We start from the raw sequence: 14,722 nt of genomic DNA, 5'->3' as shown, positions 1-14,722 counted from the left end.
AGGATAGGGGCAATTAATCAAGGTCAGTAGATGATGCCAATTCTTATACTGCAGCAGCCACTCATTAAAATAAAAAAATGGTCAAAGTAGGTTTGCTAAAGGAGATGGTAGGACTCAGAATGATGTTTCATGCTTCTTTCATTTGGATTCATTTTATCTTACTTCTATAATGTCAAGGACCCATTCAGTACACTAAGAAGTAAAATAATGTCCCAAAAGTGTTTTTTCAAGAGGCAACAGGATTTTCTTGTTTTTCTTTGAAAACATCTGATGCTCATTGTTGTTGTTGTTAATTGCGAAGTCGTGTCCGACCCATCGCGACCCCATGGACAACATTCCTCCAGGTCTTCCTGTCCTCTACCATCTTCTGGAGTCCATTTAAATTCACACCTACTGCTTCAGTGACTCCATCCAGCCATCTCATTCTCTGTCGTCCCCTTCTTCTATTGCCCTCAATCTTTCCCAGCATTAGGCTCTTCTCCAGTGAATCCTTCCTTCTCATTAGGTGGCCAAAGTACTTGAGTTTCAACTTCAGGATCTGGCCTTCTAAAGAGCAGTCGGGGTTGATCTCTTCTAGGACTGACCGGTTTGAACGCCTTGCAGTCCAAGGGACTCGCAGGAGTCTTCTCCAGCACCATAGTTCAAAGGCCTCAATTCTTTGGCGCTCAGCCTTTCTTATGGTCCAACTTTCACAGCCATACATTGCAACTGGGAAAACCATGGCCTGGACTATACATACTTTTGTTGGCAGGGTGATGTCTCTGCTTTTTAGTATGCTGTCTAGATTTGCCATAGCTTTCCTCCCCAGGAGCAAGCGTCTTTTAATTTCTTGGCTGCAGTCCCCATCTGAGGTGATCTTTGAGCCCAGAAAAATAAAATCTGTCACTACCTCCATTTCTTCCCCATCTATTTGCCAGGAATTGAGAGGGCCGGATGCCATGATTTTGGTTTTCTTAATGTTGAGTTTCAAGCCAACTTTTGCACTCTCCTTCTTCACCCGCATCAAGAGGCTCTTTAGTTCCTCTTCACTTTCTGCCATTAGAGTGGTATCATCTGCATATCTTAGGTTGTTGATATTTCTCCCGGCAATCTTAATTCCAACTTTTGATTCATCTAGCCCTGCCTTTCTCATGATGTGCTCTGCATATAAGTTAAATAGGCAGGGCGACAGTATACAGCCTTGCCGGATTCCTTTAACAGGTTCTTGTATTCCAATCCACAAATTAATTATCAATAACCTCAATTATCAGATAATTATGGGGAAATGGGGTGGAACCTTATTTTCCTGTTGGATAAATACAGTACAAATCACGGAGTCCTGGTTTGAATCTCCATTCTGCCAAAACATAGCTAGATAGTTTTAAGCAAGCCTAGGCATCTGTTCAATATGGGAAATACTGGAAGTGCTTATAAGGATTACAACTAGCTGAATGGAAAACTGCGGTCCAGAAACCTAACATTCCAGTATTTTATAAAACACTGCTTTTCTCCTGATCTGGTTGTTTTGAGGGCAATTTTTGGCAAACGATTCCTTTGACCTCAGAAATGATCCATGGTCTGCCAGACTGGCTGTACAGCATTGTACTCTGGGGAACACTAGAATGATCCATTCCTGGACTATACAGTTTTGAACACTGCAACCATACATGAAGTACTTTGAATACTGAAAAAGACAACTAATATATATTATGATCCTAAAGAAGCAAGGCATGGCAGTAATGAATTGTTTAATATGGAGAAAAGTGTGCACCATTAATTGTTCCGATATCCTACCCTGTATGGTAAAACCACCATCACCTTCTTTTGAGTTTTTCTCTAGTGATAACTATTAAAACTTTGCAGTGACAAGCAAGAGATGTTAGAGATCTGTGGTGTTCTCTGAGCTTGTTGTTTTCTTGCAGATGTTTCATGACCCCCAACTAGATAATATCATCAGTGCTAGTAAGGAATGGGGTTTGCTGTCAATAAATATTCTAGTGGCTTGCCCTGTCAGTGTTAGAATGGTCTTGGAGTTTCTTTGGTTGGGCTGTTTACTGTTAGATTGTTTGACAGTTCCTTGATTGGAGTATTCTTTTTTTTATTGTTGGTCTGATGTTAATCTATGTTCATCTGAGTGCTGATTGCTGGTGGGGAGATGTTTTGGTCTTTTTGTTCCCTTTTTAGTTTGTTGATTGTCTCTTTTACACAGTATGTAGATGCTGTTTATATTTATATGTCTATTGATGGCCTGTTTGTCATAGTGCCAGGCATCCAGAGTTTTTGGACTTGGCTTGGTCTAGGATGGTCACAGTTTCCCAGTTGAAATTATGGTTAAGTCTGTCCATATGCATTGAAATTAAAGGGTTTTAATGCTAGTTGGTATTCATGGATGCGTTTGCCAGTCCTCTGCCTGTTTGTTCTACATAGTGGCTGTTGCCGTCTTTACACTATATGTTACTGATGACTCTGTTTTTTTCTCCTGGGACTGCTGGGTCTTTTGGTTTATGTAGAATGTTTTGAAGGGCTTTAGTTTGTTTATTTACTATGGTGATTCCACGTAGTTGTAATTGTATGTTGGTGGTTTTTGAGATGTTTTTGATGTATGGCTGTGTTATCCTTTTTACGGCTTGTTTTAGTTGTGCTATATTGGTTTGACGAAGTTGTGTAGATATATATTTTGTTGGAAGATGCTGTATAGATTATCTGTTTCCTTTTTCTGCTGTTCAGGGTTACTGTAGTATGTTTGTGCTCTTCTGAATATACAATTTATATACACCTTTTTCACCTACTGCTTATTCCTTGCAAATAAATCATTTGAGATCCCAAAAAATACAATACAACATAATACAATTATTTGTATATCTCCTAAAAAGGCTATAGATCTCTTTATAATCCCTTTCAAGACCCTATATCCCTTTTTTGAAAAATAAGATGAAGGGGTTGAGTACATAAATATCATTTTGCAAGTCCATTATTTATTAAGGAAAAATTACCCATAAACTTTCAAAGAAAAGAAGCATATATGTGCACAATATGAGGAGATTAGTAAAAGACAAATATGAAGTGAGTTTTAATGGTTGTTTGGGTGCATTGAGATGTAATGAAAGACAATGATTTCCCACTACATGTGGGAACTGTGAGCTGGACTTTTCTTTTTTCCTCTTATATCACTATGAGAAAAGAAGCACAAGTTTCTACTTTGGAAATTGCACTCTGATGACAAGTGGGAATTGTGGTTTTAAAATAAGGCAGAATCTGAAAATATAATTCAACCATGGATTGTTCAAACTAAAAGAAATCATAGTTCATACAGAAGTAAAAATGTGAACTTTGGGTACTTTAAAAGTGAAAGTGACTGCTTTTGTTAGAACTATGCAATAATATATTGATGGAGGGATTGCGTGAATCAGTGGTTCATGTACATTTATACACATAATAGGAAATTTACCGTTCCCTTTACTTCCATTATAGAATAGTTACTGCAATAATACAAGCATTCAAAATAAACTGTTCTTCATTTTTTCAAAAATTAACATCATCTTCTTACCTTGCGTTTTCTTTTGTAATTCCTTACATTTATTTTGTAATTCATTCTCCCGTAAAAGAGAAGCCTGAAGTTGCTTAGCTTCCAGTGCAGCTGCATTTGACTTCACTCTTAGGTGTTCCACCTCTTCCTGAAGTACTAGATTTTTCCTCTGACACTCACCTAAGGTTTGGTTCAAACTGGATACTTCTGAAATGTGATAAAGGCCAAAACAAAAATATAGAAGTATCCATCCTATAACTTTTATAATAATAATAAAGTTGGAAGGGACCTTGGAGGTTATTGAGTCCAACCCCCTGCTCAGGCAGGAAGATTTATGTACTCTCATTATATTATCCAAAAACATCTTTATTTGTTGCTATACTATTCTATAAGAAAACAGAGTAGGTATCTGTAGTTATTAAGATACTACATTATTTCAACTTGTCAACTAATTGATGCAAACAAAAATACAGATATTCTACTACAGATATGTATTCTATAAGAAAGGAGAATAGGTATCTGTAGTTATTAAAATACTAGTATCATTTCAATTGATAGTTAATTGATACAAACTAAAAGAATGGATTTACTCCTAGAAATAAGGAGACATTTTCTGACAATTGAGAACAATTAATTAGTAGAATGGCTTGCCTTCAGAAGTTGCGGGTGCTTCATAACTGCAGGTTTAAAGAAAAAAATGGACAGCCATTTGTCTGGAATTGTCTCCTGTTTGAGCAGGAAGTTGGATTAGAAGACCTCTAAAGTCCCTTCCAACTCTTTGTTATTCTGTTATTCAATTCTTCTGTAATTCATAGTGAAAAGCTAAACATTACAAGCAATATACTGTTGATAAAAGTCCTGTAAAGACTTTGTCAACTTGATTAATTCACCCTGCAGCCTAATACCTATGTAATGGTCAATTATCTCTCCTAATAGTATTCACTGTATGTTAAAGTGTATGTTAATATCTTGAAAAAACTTACAAGTTAACATTGACATCAATTTGCATTTTAAAAATCTACAGAAAAATATGTGGCCTATTTTTCAGGTTGACCCTAAAACTGTTTTCCTAATATATATGCTTTTCCATTAATTATCTCCAAGATTATCCGTGTTTGTGTGATGTGTCATTAGTATTTATGCTTTCAGTGGCACTTTACATAAGAAACATTTTTCTGTGCATTTTAAAGGAAAAACTGAAACCTAAAATTCAGAGAAATGAAATTATATCCAGAATCATACTGATTTTGGTAAATTGCATCAAAATGGAAACTGAAAATATTTTTCTAATCCCCACACCATACAGTACCATAAGCATGTCTCAATGAGAACAAGGTATTAAATTAATGTAGCATTGGCTTGATAATAAAATATATGTGAACTGTAAATCCAGTCTGAAAGTGGAACATGCTAAGAAAAGCTTTGCTTTGATAATCTACCTGCCAGTCCTATTTTATTAATGGTTTTTAGTTGTAAAAATATCTCTCCTTTTAGTGAAATCCATTCTTTGAGAAAACCAAGTACTTCTTCTTTAAACTTGTTTAATTCTTCCCTGATAAAGGGAATAAGATTAAAGGCTTTCTTTAGGATAAATTTATGTTGTTGCAATGTTTTCCTGCCAAAAGAAAAAAGAAAAAATGGTTATGATTTTAAAATCAAAATAATATTTAGAAGATATCCCTTTGAAAGATTAAATCAATATTTAAATCAATTTTAATGTAAAGAAAATTTTTTAACACAAATACACATGTTCAAATAAATATTTAAGTAGCAAAAGAAATTCCCGTTGTTAGAGTTTCAATGAAGACTTAACTCCTTTTCAAGTTGGCATAAAAGAGAAGAAAATACAATGATCTATGGCAGCAGCTCCTAATCTTTTGGGCAACAGGGACCGGTCGGGTAGAGAGAGGTTTTTCCGTGGACCGGAAGGGGCGTGGTTTCACATGCTGCTTGCTTTCCACCGATGGTACTTTACTTATTTCCATGGCCCAGTTTCTTTTTTTTTATTGTTTTTTTTAATTTTAACATCAAAGTGCTCAGGAAAACACCGTGGTGAAAAGGGTAATCAATCATAACAAAACAAGTCATATATATATAAAACTAAAATTAATACCTTAAAAAAATCCCACTCCATTTCCTCACATGATATAACAAATTTAGTTTAATCTATTTCTTCTTAAAATTCAATCAATCCACAGAATCATCCCTACTATTACATCTACATAAATCACTCCTGCTTTTAAGCTCCACTAATTTCAATTAAAATATTCCAATTGATCTTAAACAAACATATTAATAAAATTATGGTTATCCCTTCTACAACACACATAATATTCCAAGAATAACATTCTAATATTTTCACATATATTCCATCTCCTAATTTAATACATCATTAATTAATACCCTTTCTTCTCTTATCATAGATCTCTCTAATTCTTCTGCTATTACAAAATAGTTTTCTATATAAACAGAGTAAACAAAAAACAAAAAAAGAATAATTTCGACCTGTTAAGTAAAATTTAACTCTCAACCAAATTACCTATCATATCTAAGACAAACATATTATTACATCAATTATTATCTTACTGCTTTCATTTACTCAATTAGATTGTCAAATCAGTCCAAATTTCTAAAGCCTTTTTGACCCAATAATTAAGATTTTAAATCACATTTTAAAATCTAATGTCGCATCTATGTCATCAAATCTCAGTATTTGAGTACTAAAGTTTATCAACAAATCGATCTGATCAAAATTCTCTTCCCCTTCTTCCAGTATCATATAAGCAATATAGTCCATTTTATTCCATATTATAATTTCAGCTTGATTATCCAGGTTGTCATAACTTTCAATCGATCGCGTCTGCCATGGCCCAGTTTCTATCAAGCCATAGACCGGGGGATAGGGACCCCTGATCTATGACATTCAGTGCAGGAAGGGGGTATATTTATGCTATGAGTCATTAGAACTATTGGTAAATCAGGATCCTTGCTTACACATTCTTAAAACTTCGGGCCGTTAGTTTGGTCAATAAACCTAAATTTACACATATATCTTTGTATATACTACTATAACTTTTTAAATACAGTTTTAAAAATTACCAAGAAAACAGATTTTTCAGGTAAATAACAGACAGACAGACCAACAATTTTACTAGAGAATAAATTCCCCCACAAATGACCTCATGTGAGAATTCTTACTGAACTAGTTGTGACTGTCTCCATATATCTTCCTTTTCTTTGTGAAAGCTTCTCGACTGTTTGTTTAGATTCTCTATTGCAGTTTCCTTATTTTCAAGTTCTGTAACTAATTCTTTTATTCTGAAAGAAATAAAATATATAATATTAATCTTTTACCTAAAAAAAAGTAATGAGTATCATTAATTCCTGCCTTGGATCCCATGATGCCCTTCTGTTCAAGGAAAGCCTCTTTTCTCATAGTTAGGCCTAATCCTTAACAGAGGATCAGAGAATTTCTTCATCTTGCTAAATGAAGAAAAAGAGGGGGCTTCATTTTGAGCATCTATTTGTACAGTATTGTTAACGTGCTTGTAAATTAAATCTCTTACACATGTGCAAAGTACGTTATAATAACTAGAGCATAACTAGTTCCTTATTGCAGAGTAAATCAAAATGACAGGGTGCAAGCAGTTTTGTACTGCAGAGCACAACGAACTGGCTGGAGTTCAAGCTGTAGGCACTTCAAACATTAAAGACTGCTATAAAATAGGGATATATAGTTATTTATCCATTTCCAATTTCTGATATAGTTACAGATATTTCACAGCATGAAGCCTGATGCTCACACTTAAAAAACAGTTGACATCAGTGCTAATAAATGAATACCGTATATTCTTTGGCTATATATTTGGTTCCAACATTACATTTAATAAGACGTTTCCCCCCCTCAAGATTTCAAAATTTCTTAATATATGCTTTACAAATTTTCTAAAATATCACCCATTTAATTAGAAAAGTCATATTCTTATTAACATATTTAAGCAATTAGCAGCATCTTTAAATAATCAAATGATGTAATAGTGTTTTATTTCTTTATGAACATATGAATGCATGAAACAAGCCTAGGCAGCTTTTCAACTAAAATAATTTTTTTGACAATAGTATCTAATTCTTTAGTACATTTTCCCTTGATAACTTCTTTGTTCTGTTTTTTCCAACTTTTTTCTCTTATATATATAATTTTATTTTGATGTTGTGAGCCACCCAGAGCCTTGCAGTGAGATGACTGGCAAAACAAACAAGCAAGCAAACAAACAAATCAAAAGGCAGAATTGATATATCAATTGGTATAAATAGGATACCAATATGTATTTAACTTATTTCATCTCACTGTTTTAGTTTTCCTATGTACTTGCTTCTTACATTCTACGTTCCAACTGTAGTTCTGCCTTTACAGCTTCAGATAACATCAGCAACTAATAGTCTGGAAACAAATATAACTGTATCAAAAACACAATTAGCACTCTGAAAGATTCTCAACTTCTTCTCAGTATGTTGAGTGGCATCTGACTCAAGAGGCCCTTTATCTAGCAATAGATTGACAATCACTTTATCCACATGGTTTCCTTGAAAAATACAGGAGTGGTTTATTATTGCCTTCTCCAGTGCAGTGTGAAATGATGCTTTTGCCATTGTCACTAAAATGATCATACACTTACAGCATTTTGCTATATTTCTGTTGATTTTCATACCTTGGGTGTACCTACTGAAAATACAGTCTTTAAACATTAAAATGATTAGTGCCTGCAGATCAGTAAAGAAGCAATAAGAACATAATGGAGGCGGTGGGGAATGGCAGATAGATATTTACCACTTTGCCTCCTAGTAAATAGAGGTGAAATTGTTGTCTCAGGCAATGCTAGGGGTTCTCAGCCTTCTATGCTCCACCCAACTGATTTCCAACAAACATAGAAATCTTTGCAAAGTTTTATTCTGTACTGGATAATTGATGCTTCAGAATAGATTCCAAATCAAGCAAGGCTAGTTCCTTTATAAAGTTCTTGCAAAGACATCCCCTTAATGGAATACACAATCACAAAATTGGCTTGGAACTCTTACTGCTCCTCCATTCCTATTACTGCTCCTTTGTTCTCACCACAGGAATTAATAGGAATCTGCAGTTAGCTTGTTTTCTGTTTATCTCTATCCCATGGAAATTGTCCTATTGGTCTGACATTTTATGTCCTGTTGAATAACAATTTCCTTGCAATTTGATTTCCATGTATTTTTACTATGTGTCATCTTTTATAACTCTAACCTACAATTTATTGTTGTTTCTCTGTTGTCTCGCCCCTCCACCTCTCTCTGATAAACTACCTGCATCAAGGATTGGAAAACATCCTGTCTTAAATGTAGCTAAATATTATCTTATCATTATGATCAGACAAATCATGGTAAATGATTTTCTCCAACATGCTCACAATATGTCAAATACATGCAGTGGCTTATGTCCCAGATAAATTTATGACGATATGCATGACCTCTCACCATCACAGCCAAGCACTACCTCCAGGATCAGAGACATCCTGAACACAGGTTGGTGGGAAAAGCAATCAAATTATTACTAATGTATTCATTTCCTGATTTTATAAGCATCTGTTTGGCCCCTGCACAAGTAGACTAGATAGTCTTTATTATTTAGGCAGAATCAGGATTAATTAAAATGAATTCTACTTAAAATTTCTAACACAGCTAGTTTCTTTTGCTTGCATTTTATTTGTCAAAATCGGAACTAAAATCTTGCCTGCACTGATAATATTTAACACGTGAAATTATGAAAACATTCTAAGTTCCATGGCTAATTAATTGCAGAAGCTAAAAGGAAAAAAAGAAAGAACATGGTGATCTTTTCTGCACTTGTACATTTTGCATAAACTGTGAAGCTGAAAATCTTGTTATCACAGCCAGAATATGGTTATACACTGAACAGAGGATAAATCAAGGGGGGGGGGGGGTGAGGGGAGACAAGAATAATGAAATGGAAACATCAGAGAAGCCAATATGCATTCTAAACTCCTGTCCCCACTTTAACACAGTGCAACACATGCTTCATCCTGGTTCATCCAAGCCGGGAATAAATAAGCAAACATGGTGACTGCTTTGGGAAGAAGGTTACAGTTTATTGCAGAAAGATGGTTCTTCAGGAAAGTGCAGAGGAGAGAGAAGGACAGAGAGCACAGAGAGAGATTGAGCACATGGGCAGTAGGTTTTATACCCCCCCTAGCCTTTTGTTTGGAATAGTTTCCTGTTCCTGTGGCATGAACCTTGAGACTCCAGGCCTTAATATCTGTGGTTTAATTCTGTTATCATATCCTGCTTCCCAGGTGATGGGGCTGACTCCTAGAGTTTGGGTGGGGTATGCAGATCTAAATTATGGTTTTACATCTTACAGATTCATTAGTTTTAAAGTATTATCAACCAAAACTTTGAAAGCATCAGACTGTGCCCCAGGCCCTATAAGACTGTCTTCAACTTGATCCAGCCCATAATTGAATCAATCTTAAATTATCTTTAGATTCATTAGTTTTAAAGTATTTCAACCAAAAGCTGATAAGTATCCCACTACGGCTTCAAGATATGGAAACTCTGTTATGCTTCACTATCTTCTAATCCAACTACTGTGAATGTAATCAGAGATTTCTTTTGAGAATGCTTGGAAGTACAGACAAACCCTCCATTGCTAGCCAGCTTCAACCACAGCTATTTTATCTCTTACCATCTGCTCTTTCTTTTTATACCCATCACCTCTTCACCTCAATATTTTTGACACCAACTTCTCTCCAAGTTTCATGTATTATTTGCATCAAAGACCTTTAAGCTGTTTTGGGGGGAAATGGAAAAAAGTCCATAGCTCATTTGTCAAGGAACACTTGGAATTGGAATACTGAGTATTCAAGAAAACTAATCAATAACCTCTTATCTTATGTATACAAAACTTATTTATTATTTATAATTTTTCCTCTTTACATATTGATGCCCTGCAATTCCTGTTTTGCATGCACACAACAGAGTCAATGATATGTACATTTATGCACACAACAGAGTCAATGATATGTACATTTATGCTATTTCTCTCTTGCTTCCTCAAAGATTTTTGATGGTATTATTTTTCTAGATTAAGATATCAAAGCAACTAAATTAAGTTTAAAAATCAGATAGCAACCTAACATATTTTAGGGAAAAAAAGAATTCAAAATTAAGTTATAAATAGATTAGAAAGGAAGTCTGAGGAATGATTCATAATATAATCTTACTTTACAGACATGTTTTAAGGACTGCTAAAAAAATAAAGTGCTCTGTACACTTTGAACTTTTATTGTTATGGGATAACAAATCTTCTCTATCATCAAAAGTTTATTTTGGAATCTGATGTTGTAATAGAGTTACATCCATATCTTATTATGATAAACAAAATGGCAGTTCATGCACTATATTAAGCCATGGTTTACAGAAGAAACTATGGTGGCTTCATTATATATGAACCAAGTTATAAAGCATGTTTTATAAATTATAATTGCTTGGTTCGTACATCTTAAGCTATCATTTCAGTACTGGAAATAACACAGCTTATATTACACTTGTTTCCTTAAGCAGTAAATAGAGGCTTATAAATAATAGCTCAAACTATGACTGATTAACATGAATTCCTCTGGAAATTATACCTGATGCAAGCTAAATCTGGCAAAACAGCTAAAGTGTGCTTGTCTCCGAATGATATTAATAGACATATTAATTTGAAAAGCAAGAATGGCTAGTAAATTCCAACCTTTCTGTTTTTGATTCACTAGCTGCTGTGCATTGTTCAAAATCTTGACTTAGACACTGTAGTTTTTCTTGCAGTATTTTCTCCCGTTCCACACTGCCCTCATAAAACTTCATCTTCTTTTCCATTGCTTTTACTTTCTCATCCAGTAGCTTAAATTCATGAAGGACCAAATAACTGACTCCACAATATTTACATATTGTTTCATCTCGGGACATCTAAAAAAATAAGCAACATGTACAGTGAAAAAAAACCCTAATCCTTTAAAAAAATTAATTAAAGCAACTTTTTATATGGAGTCAGAATAATGTCCACATAGCACATTATTCCAGTGGTGGACAATCAATGTTTCAGCATGGAGTCTGAAGTTACAACTGTACAATTCTTTATTATTACCTATACTGGATGGAATTTCTAACACATGTGGTTCAACGTACCTGAAAGAACAAAATAACCTACTCTTGAATTATTCACAAAATCATTTTTACCATTCTTCCTGGAAATTTAGACAAAATTTATATTCTCCAAATGGGCCAAATGTAAGGTGACCAACTTTTTTACAATAAAAAGGAGGACACAAATAAATTGAAGAAAAAAATATCGTAAATAAAAGAAACATTTTATTCATTGCAACAATAATACAGAATACACTATAAATGATAAATGATAAATGCATAATAAAAAACATTTGTAACAATAAAATTTTATATTGTAATTATGCTTACATGCGCACCTCCGCCCACAGCTGCCCCGCCAGCACTGCTGCCCCGCCGTGTAGAGCGGGCCCTGCGGCTCCCAAAGGACCAGCTGTGCTGGCTCCGGCCCCAGGGGGAAGCCCGCCATCAACACACCCCGCCTGCAGCCGCCCCGCCAACATCACCGCCCACCCTGCGCAGTCCCGTGTAGAGCAGGCCCCGTGGCTCTCACAGCACGGGGGGCAGTCGGCCACTGCTGCCCCTCACACCCCCGCCCACAGCAGCCCCGCTTCCCCTGCCTCTTGCGCCCCAGTCATTATTTCCCTAGCAGGGCCGAAGATTAAGAGAAAGTTACCATGGCGTCGCTGCTCCAGTCTCCTCCAAGTATCTTCGGGACTAACTAGGAGATGGTGTAGTTGGGTAGCAGGGAGGGGTGCAAAGTTCCTGCCAATTCACCTTTGCTGCAGACAACTTACATGTGCAAAGTTTGCTGGCCGGGGGTTTTGGCGCGCTCAGCAGCAATTCCTATTGGCTTTCGAAAGCCAATAGGGGGAGTAGCACAGCTCATGCAAAAGTTGAAAAAAAAACCATCAAAAAAAGATGCCGGAACGCCATTCTGAGCGTTCCATGAGAAAAAAAAAGCCCTGCAGATTAGTCTTCAAATATCGAAAAGGAGGACATGTAGGAGAACACTTTTCGAGGGAGGACAGAACTCACAAAAGGAGGACTGTCCTCCCTAAAGGAGGACGGTTGGTCATCTTACCAAATGGATATAATGTCCTTAAGGAACAAAATGAAAATCACAGATATTTACTCTGACATAGTGGAATATTTGTTATTTTCAAAAAAGTAACTAGGTTAAGATCTGTATAGAAATAACATCTGTTCTTATGTGTAGCAAAGAATATCTGTGCAGAAATTTGTTCTTTATAAAATTAAATAGGTTTTGTAAGCCTATCACTTTTATTACAAGCTATGATAATCTACAGTTCAGTGGCAGTATTAATTAGAATGCTGATGAGCTGGAATAGGAAAAGCAATTTCTACACTGAATACACAATCTAGTCTTCTGTCTACTTTCAATACCTGTGAGTTGTCATAAAAAAGCAGGAAAAGATGGCCAAAAAAATAGAACCACAGAAACATTCATACAGTAAGAGGAAGAAACATATTTTTAATCCTGGCTAAAAGTAATCAAAAATTATGGAAATTTCTCCATCAATTCTTCATTCATCCTATATCTTAAAGGATGAAATACTATCATTTGATGACAGAATTATTTATTAAACATTCAATACTATGACTCCTTCCAGAAATTAACTCCAAACTTAAAAATAATTTCTAATAAACAGTTATAACCACCATCTTGAAATGTGTTATCCTCAAAATGAACAGATTATAATGTTTGAAGAAAATATCACATGATGAAAAGCCACACGAGTCATGAGTCACACAGAAACTATGAAACTTGGTAGATATGAGATTATTAATCTTCTTAAACAAGATATATTTGAGGAAACAAATACATGTTTGAGTGAACCTGAATTTGCATTGCAGAAAAAGAGGCAGACTTCATTCACAAGCTCTGTCAATTTTATACAGTGTCCATTTTGTTAATTCCCTCCAATAAATCACAAATGCTTTGATTATTCCTACCTGGAAGCATGTACAATAAAATATATTGAAATATTAATGAAGCACACAGGACTAATGCTAAGAATATCGATGTCATAGTTCTAGTGAACCAAGGACAGGAAACAAGCAGAGAAGCAGATATAATTTGTTATAATTGCCAAAAAGTTCCACTTTGGTTGTTGTTTTCTTGCAACCTACTCTAAACAAACAAACAAATACAGAGAGACAAAAGCAACTCAGGGGAGTCATAAAAAGAATTCCAATGAATGAAAATTAAACTCCAAAAACCAAAATAAAATCCAATTACATGAAAACTATTGGCACATGCAACACATAAAATTAAATCAACATTTTCAAAACTTTTAACAATGTTTTTGGAAATTATAGAATGGTGAAAATAGTCTAAAGATGTGTGTTACAATTGCCTTGCTAAAGTTAAGCAGGGTATAGCTGTGACCATTAGAAAATCCCATGTATGGCGACTTGAATTACACAATGAAATGAAGGTGACAAAGAAACCTATAAAATAAGATACACGAAAAAGATAAATTTAAATAGTCTTAAAAAACTCAACTATACTATTAGCTTACATTTTCACTATCAATTCTTCTGAAGGTTTATAAACTTAACTGTAGTCCTCTTCATATATTTTTAAACATGGAGAGGTTGATATGAATACTGGCTTGGTTACTATATGCCAATTTGAGCATGCAGACTTTCTTGAACCCTACCTCTCAATGTGACAAAGACCCCTGATGAGGGATGGGGCATGCTCACATTAGATACATATGGACCTAGGGCCTGAGTGTATGATTTTCACTTTAAGAGATGAATGAAGTTGGTAATGTTTAACTGCTTTTTTGTGCAGCAATTGGCAAAGAAAAGTAACTTTCCTCTGAACAGGGAGATTCTTCTGAGCTAAAGTGAGTTATATAATAAAATCATTGTACTGATCTTCTGCTGCCAAGTATGACTCCTCATTTAAAGTTTAATTCAAGTTGTAATCAGTTAAGTGAAGGGCAGTATGAGATATATAGTACAGAGGTGATAGAAAAAGCTACCTAAAATTGACAAAAAAAGGCCAGTTATTAGATGTTAGACATGACA

At 35.0% G+C, this 14,722-nt stretch overlaps 1 protein-coding gene across 8 annotated transcripts in view; it reads right to left on the bottom strand.

Annotated features, from left to right (window-relative positions):
* Positions 1-14,722, bottom strand: part of LEKR1 (leucine, glutamate and lysine rich 1) — a 92,796-nt gene that overhangs the window by 67,796 nt on the left and 10,278 nt on the right. For 6 of the 8 annotated variants that reach the window (XR_005555119.1, XR_005555120.1, XR_005555118.1 and 3 more), the window contains exons 3-6: positions 11,289-11,503; positions 6,704-6,823; positions 4,945-5,120; positions 3,527-3,712 (exon numbers count right to left, since the gene is read on the bottom strand). Coding sequence is in view for 5 of the 8 variants with exons in the window: in XM_039330617.1 (XP_039186551.1) it covers positions 3,527-3,712; positions 4,945-5,120; positions 6,704-6,823; positions 11,289-11,503 (697 nt within the window). In the remaining 3 variants the exon portion in view is untranslated. Of the gene's footprint in view, positions 1-3,526; positions 3,713-4,944; positions 5,121-6,703; positions 6,824-7,885; positions 9,409-11,288; positions 11,504-14,722 lie in introns of those variants that run through there. The other 2 variants (XM_039330619.1, XM_039330618.1) reach the window with 2 other exon arrangements.

Source organism: Crotalus tigris, unplaced genomic scaffold (assembly GCF_016545835.1).
Source record: "Crotalus tigris isolate CLP2741 ecotype Arizona unplaced genomic scaffold, ASM1654583v1 scf7180000024430.1745191, whole genome shotgun sequence".
Lineage (NCBI taxonomy): Eukaryota > Metazoa > Chordata > Lepidosauria > Squamata > Viperidae > Crotalus > Crotalus tigris.
Note: the sequence above shows the minus strand (reverse complement) of the source record. Positions and strands in the feature narration are given on the sequence as shown.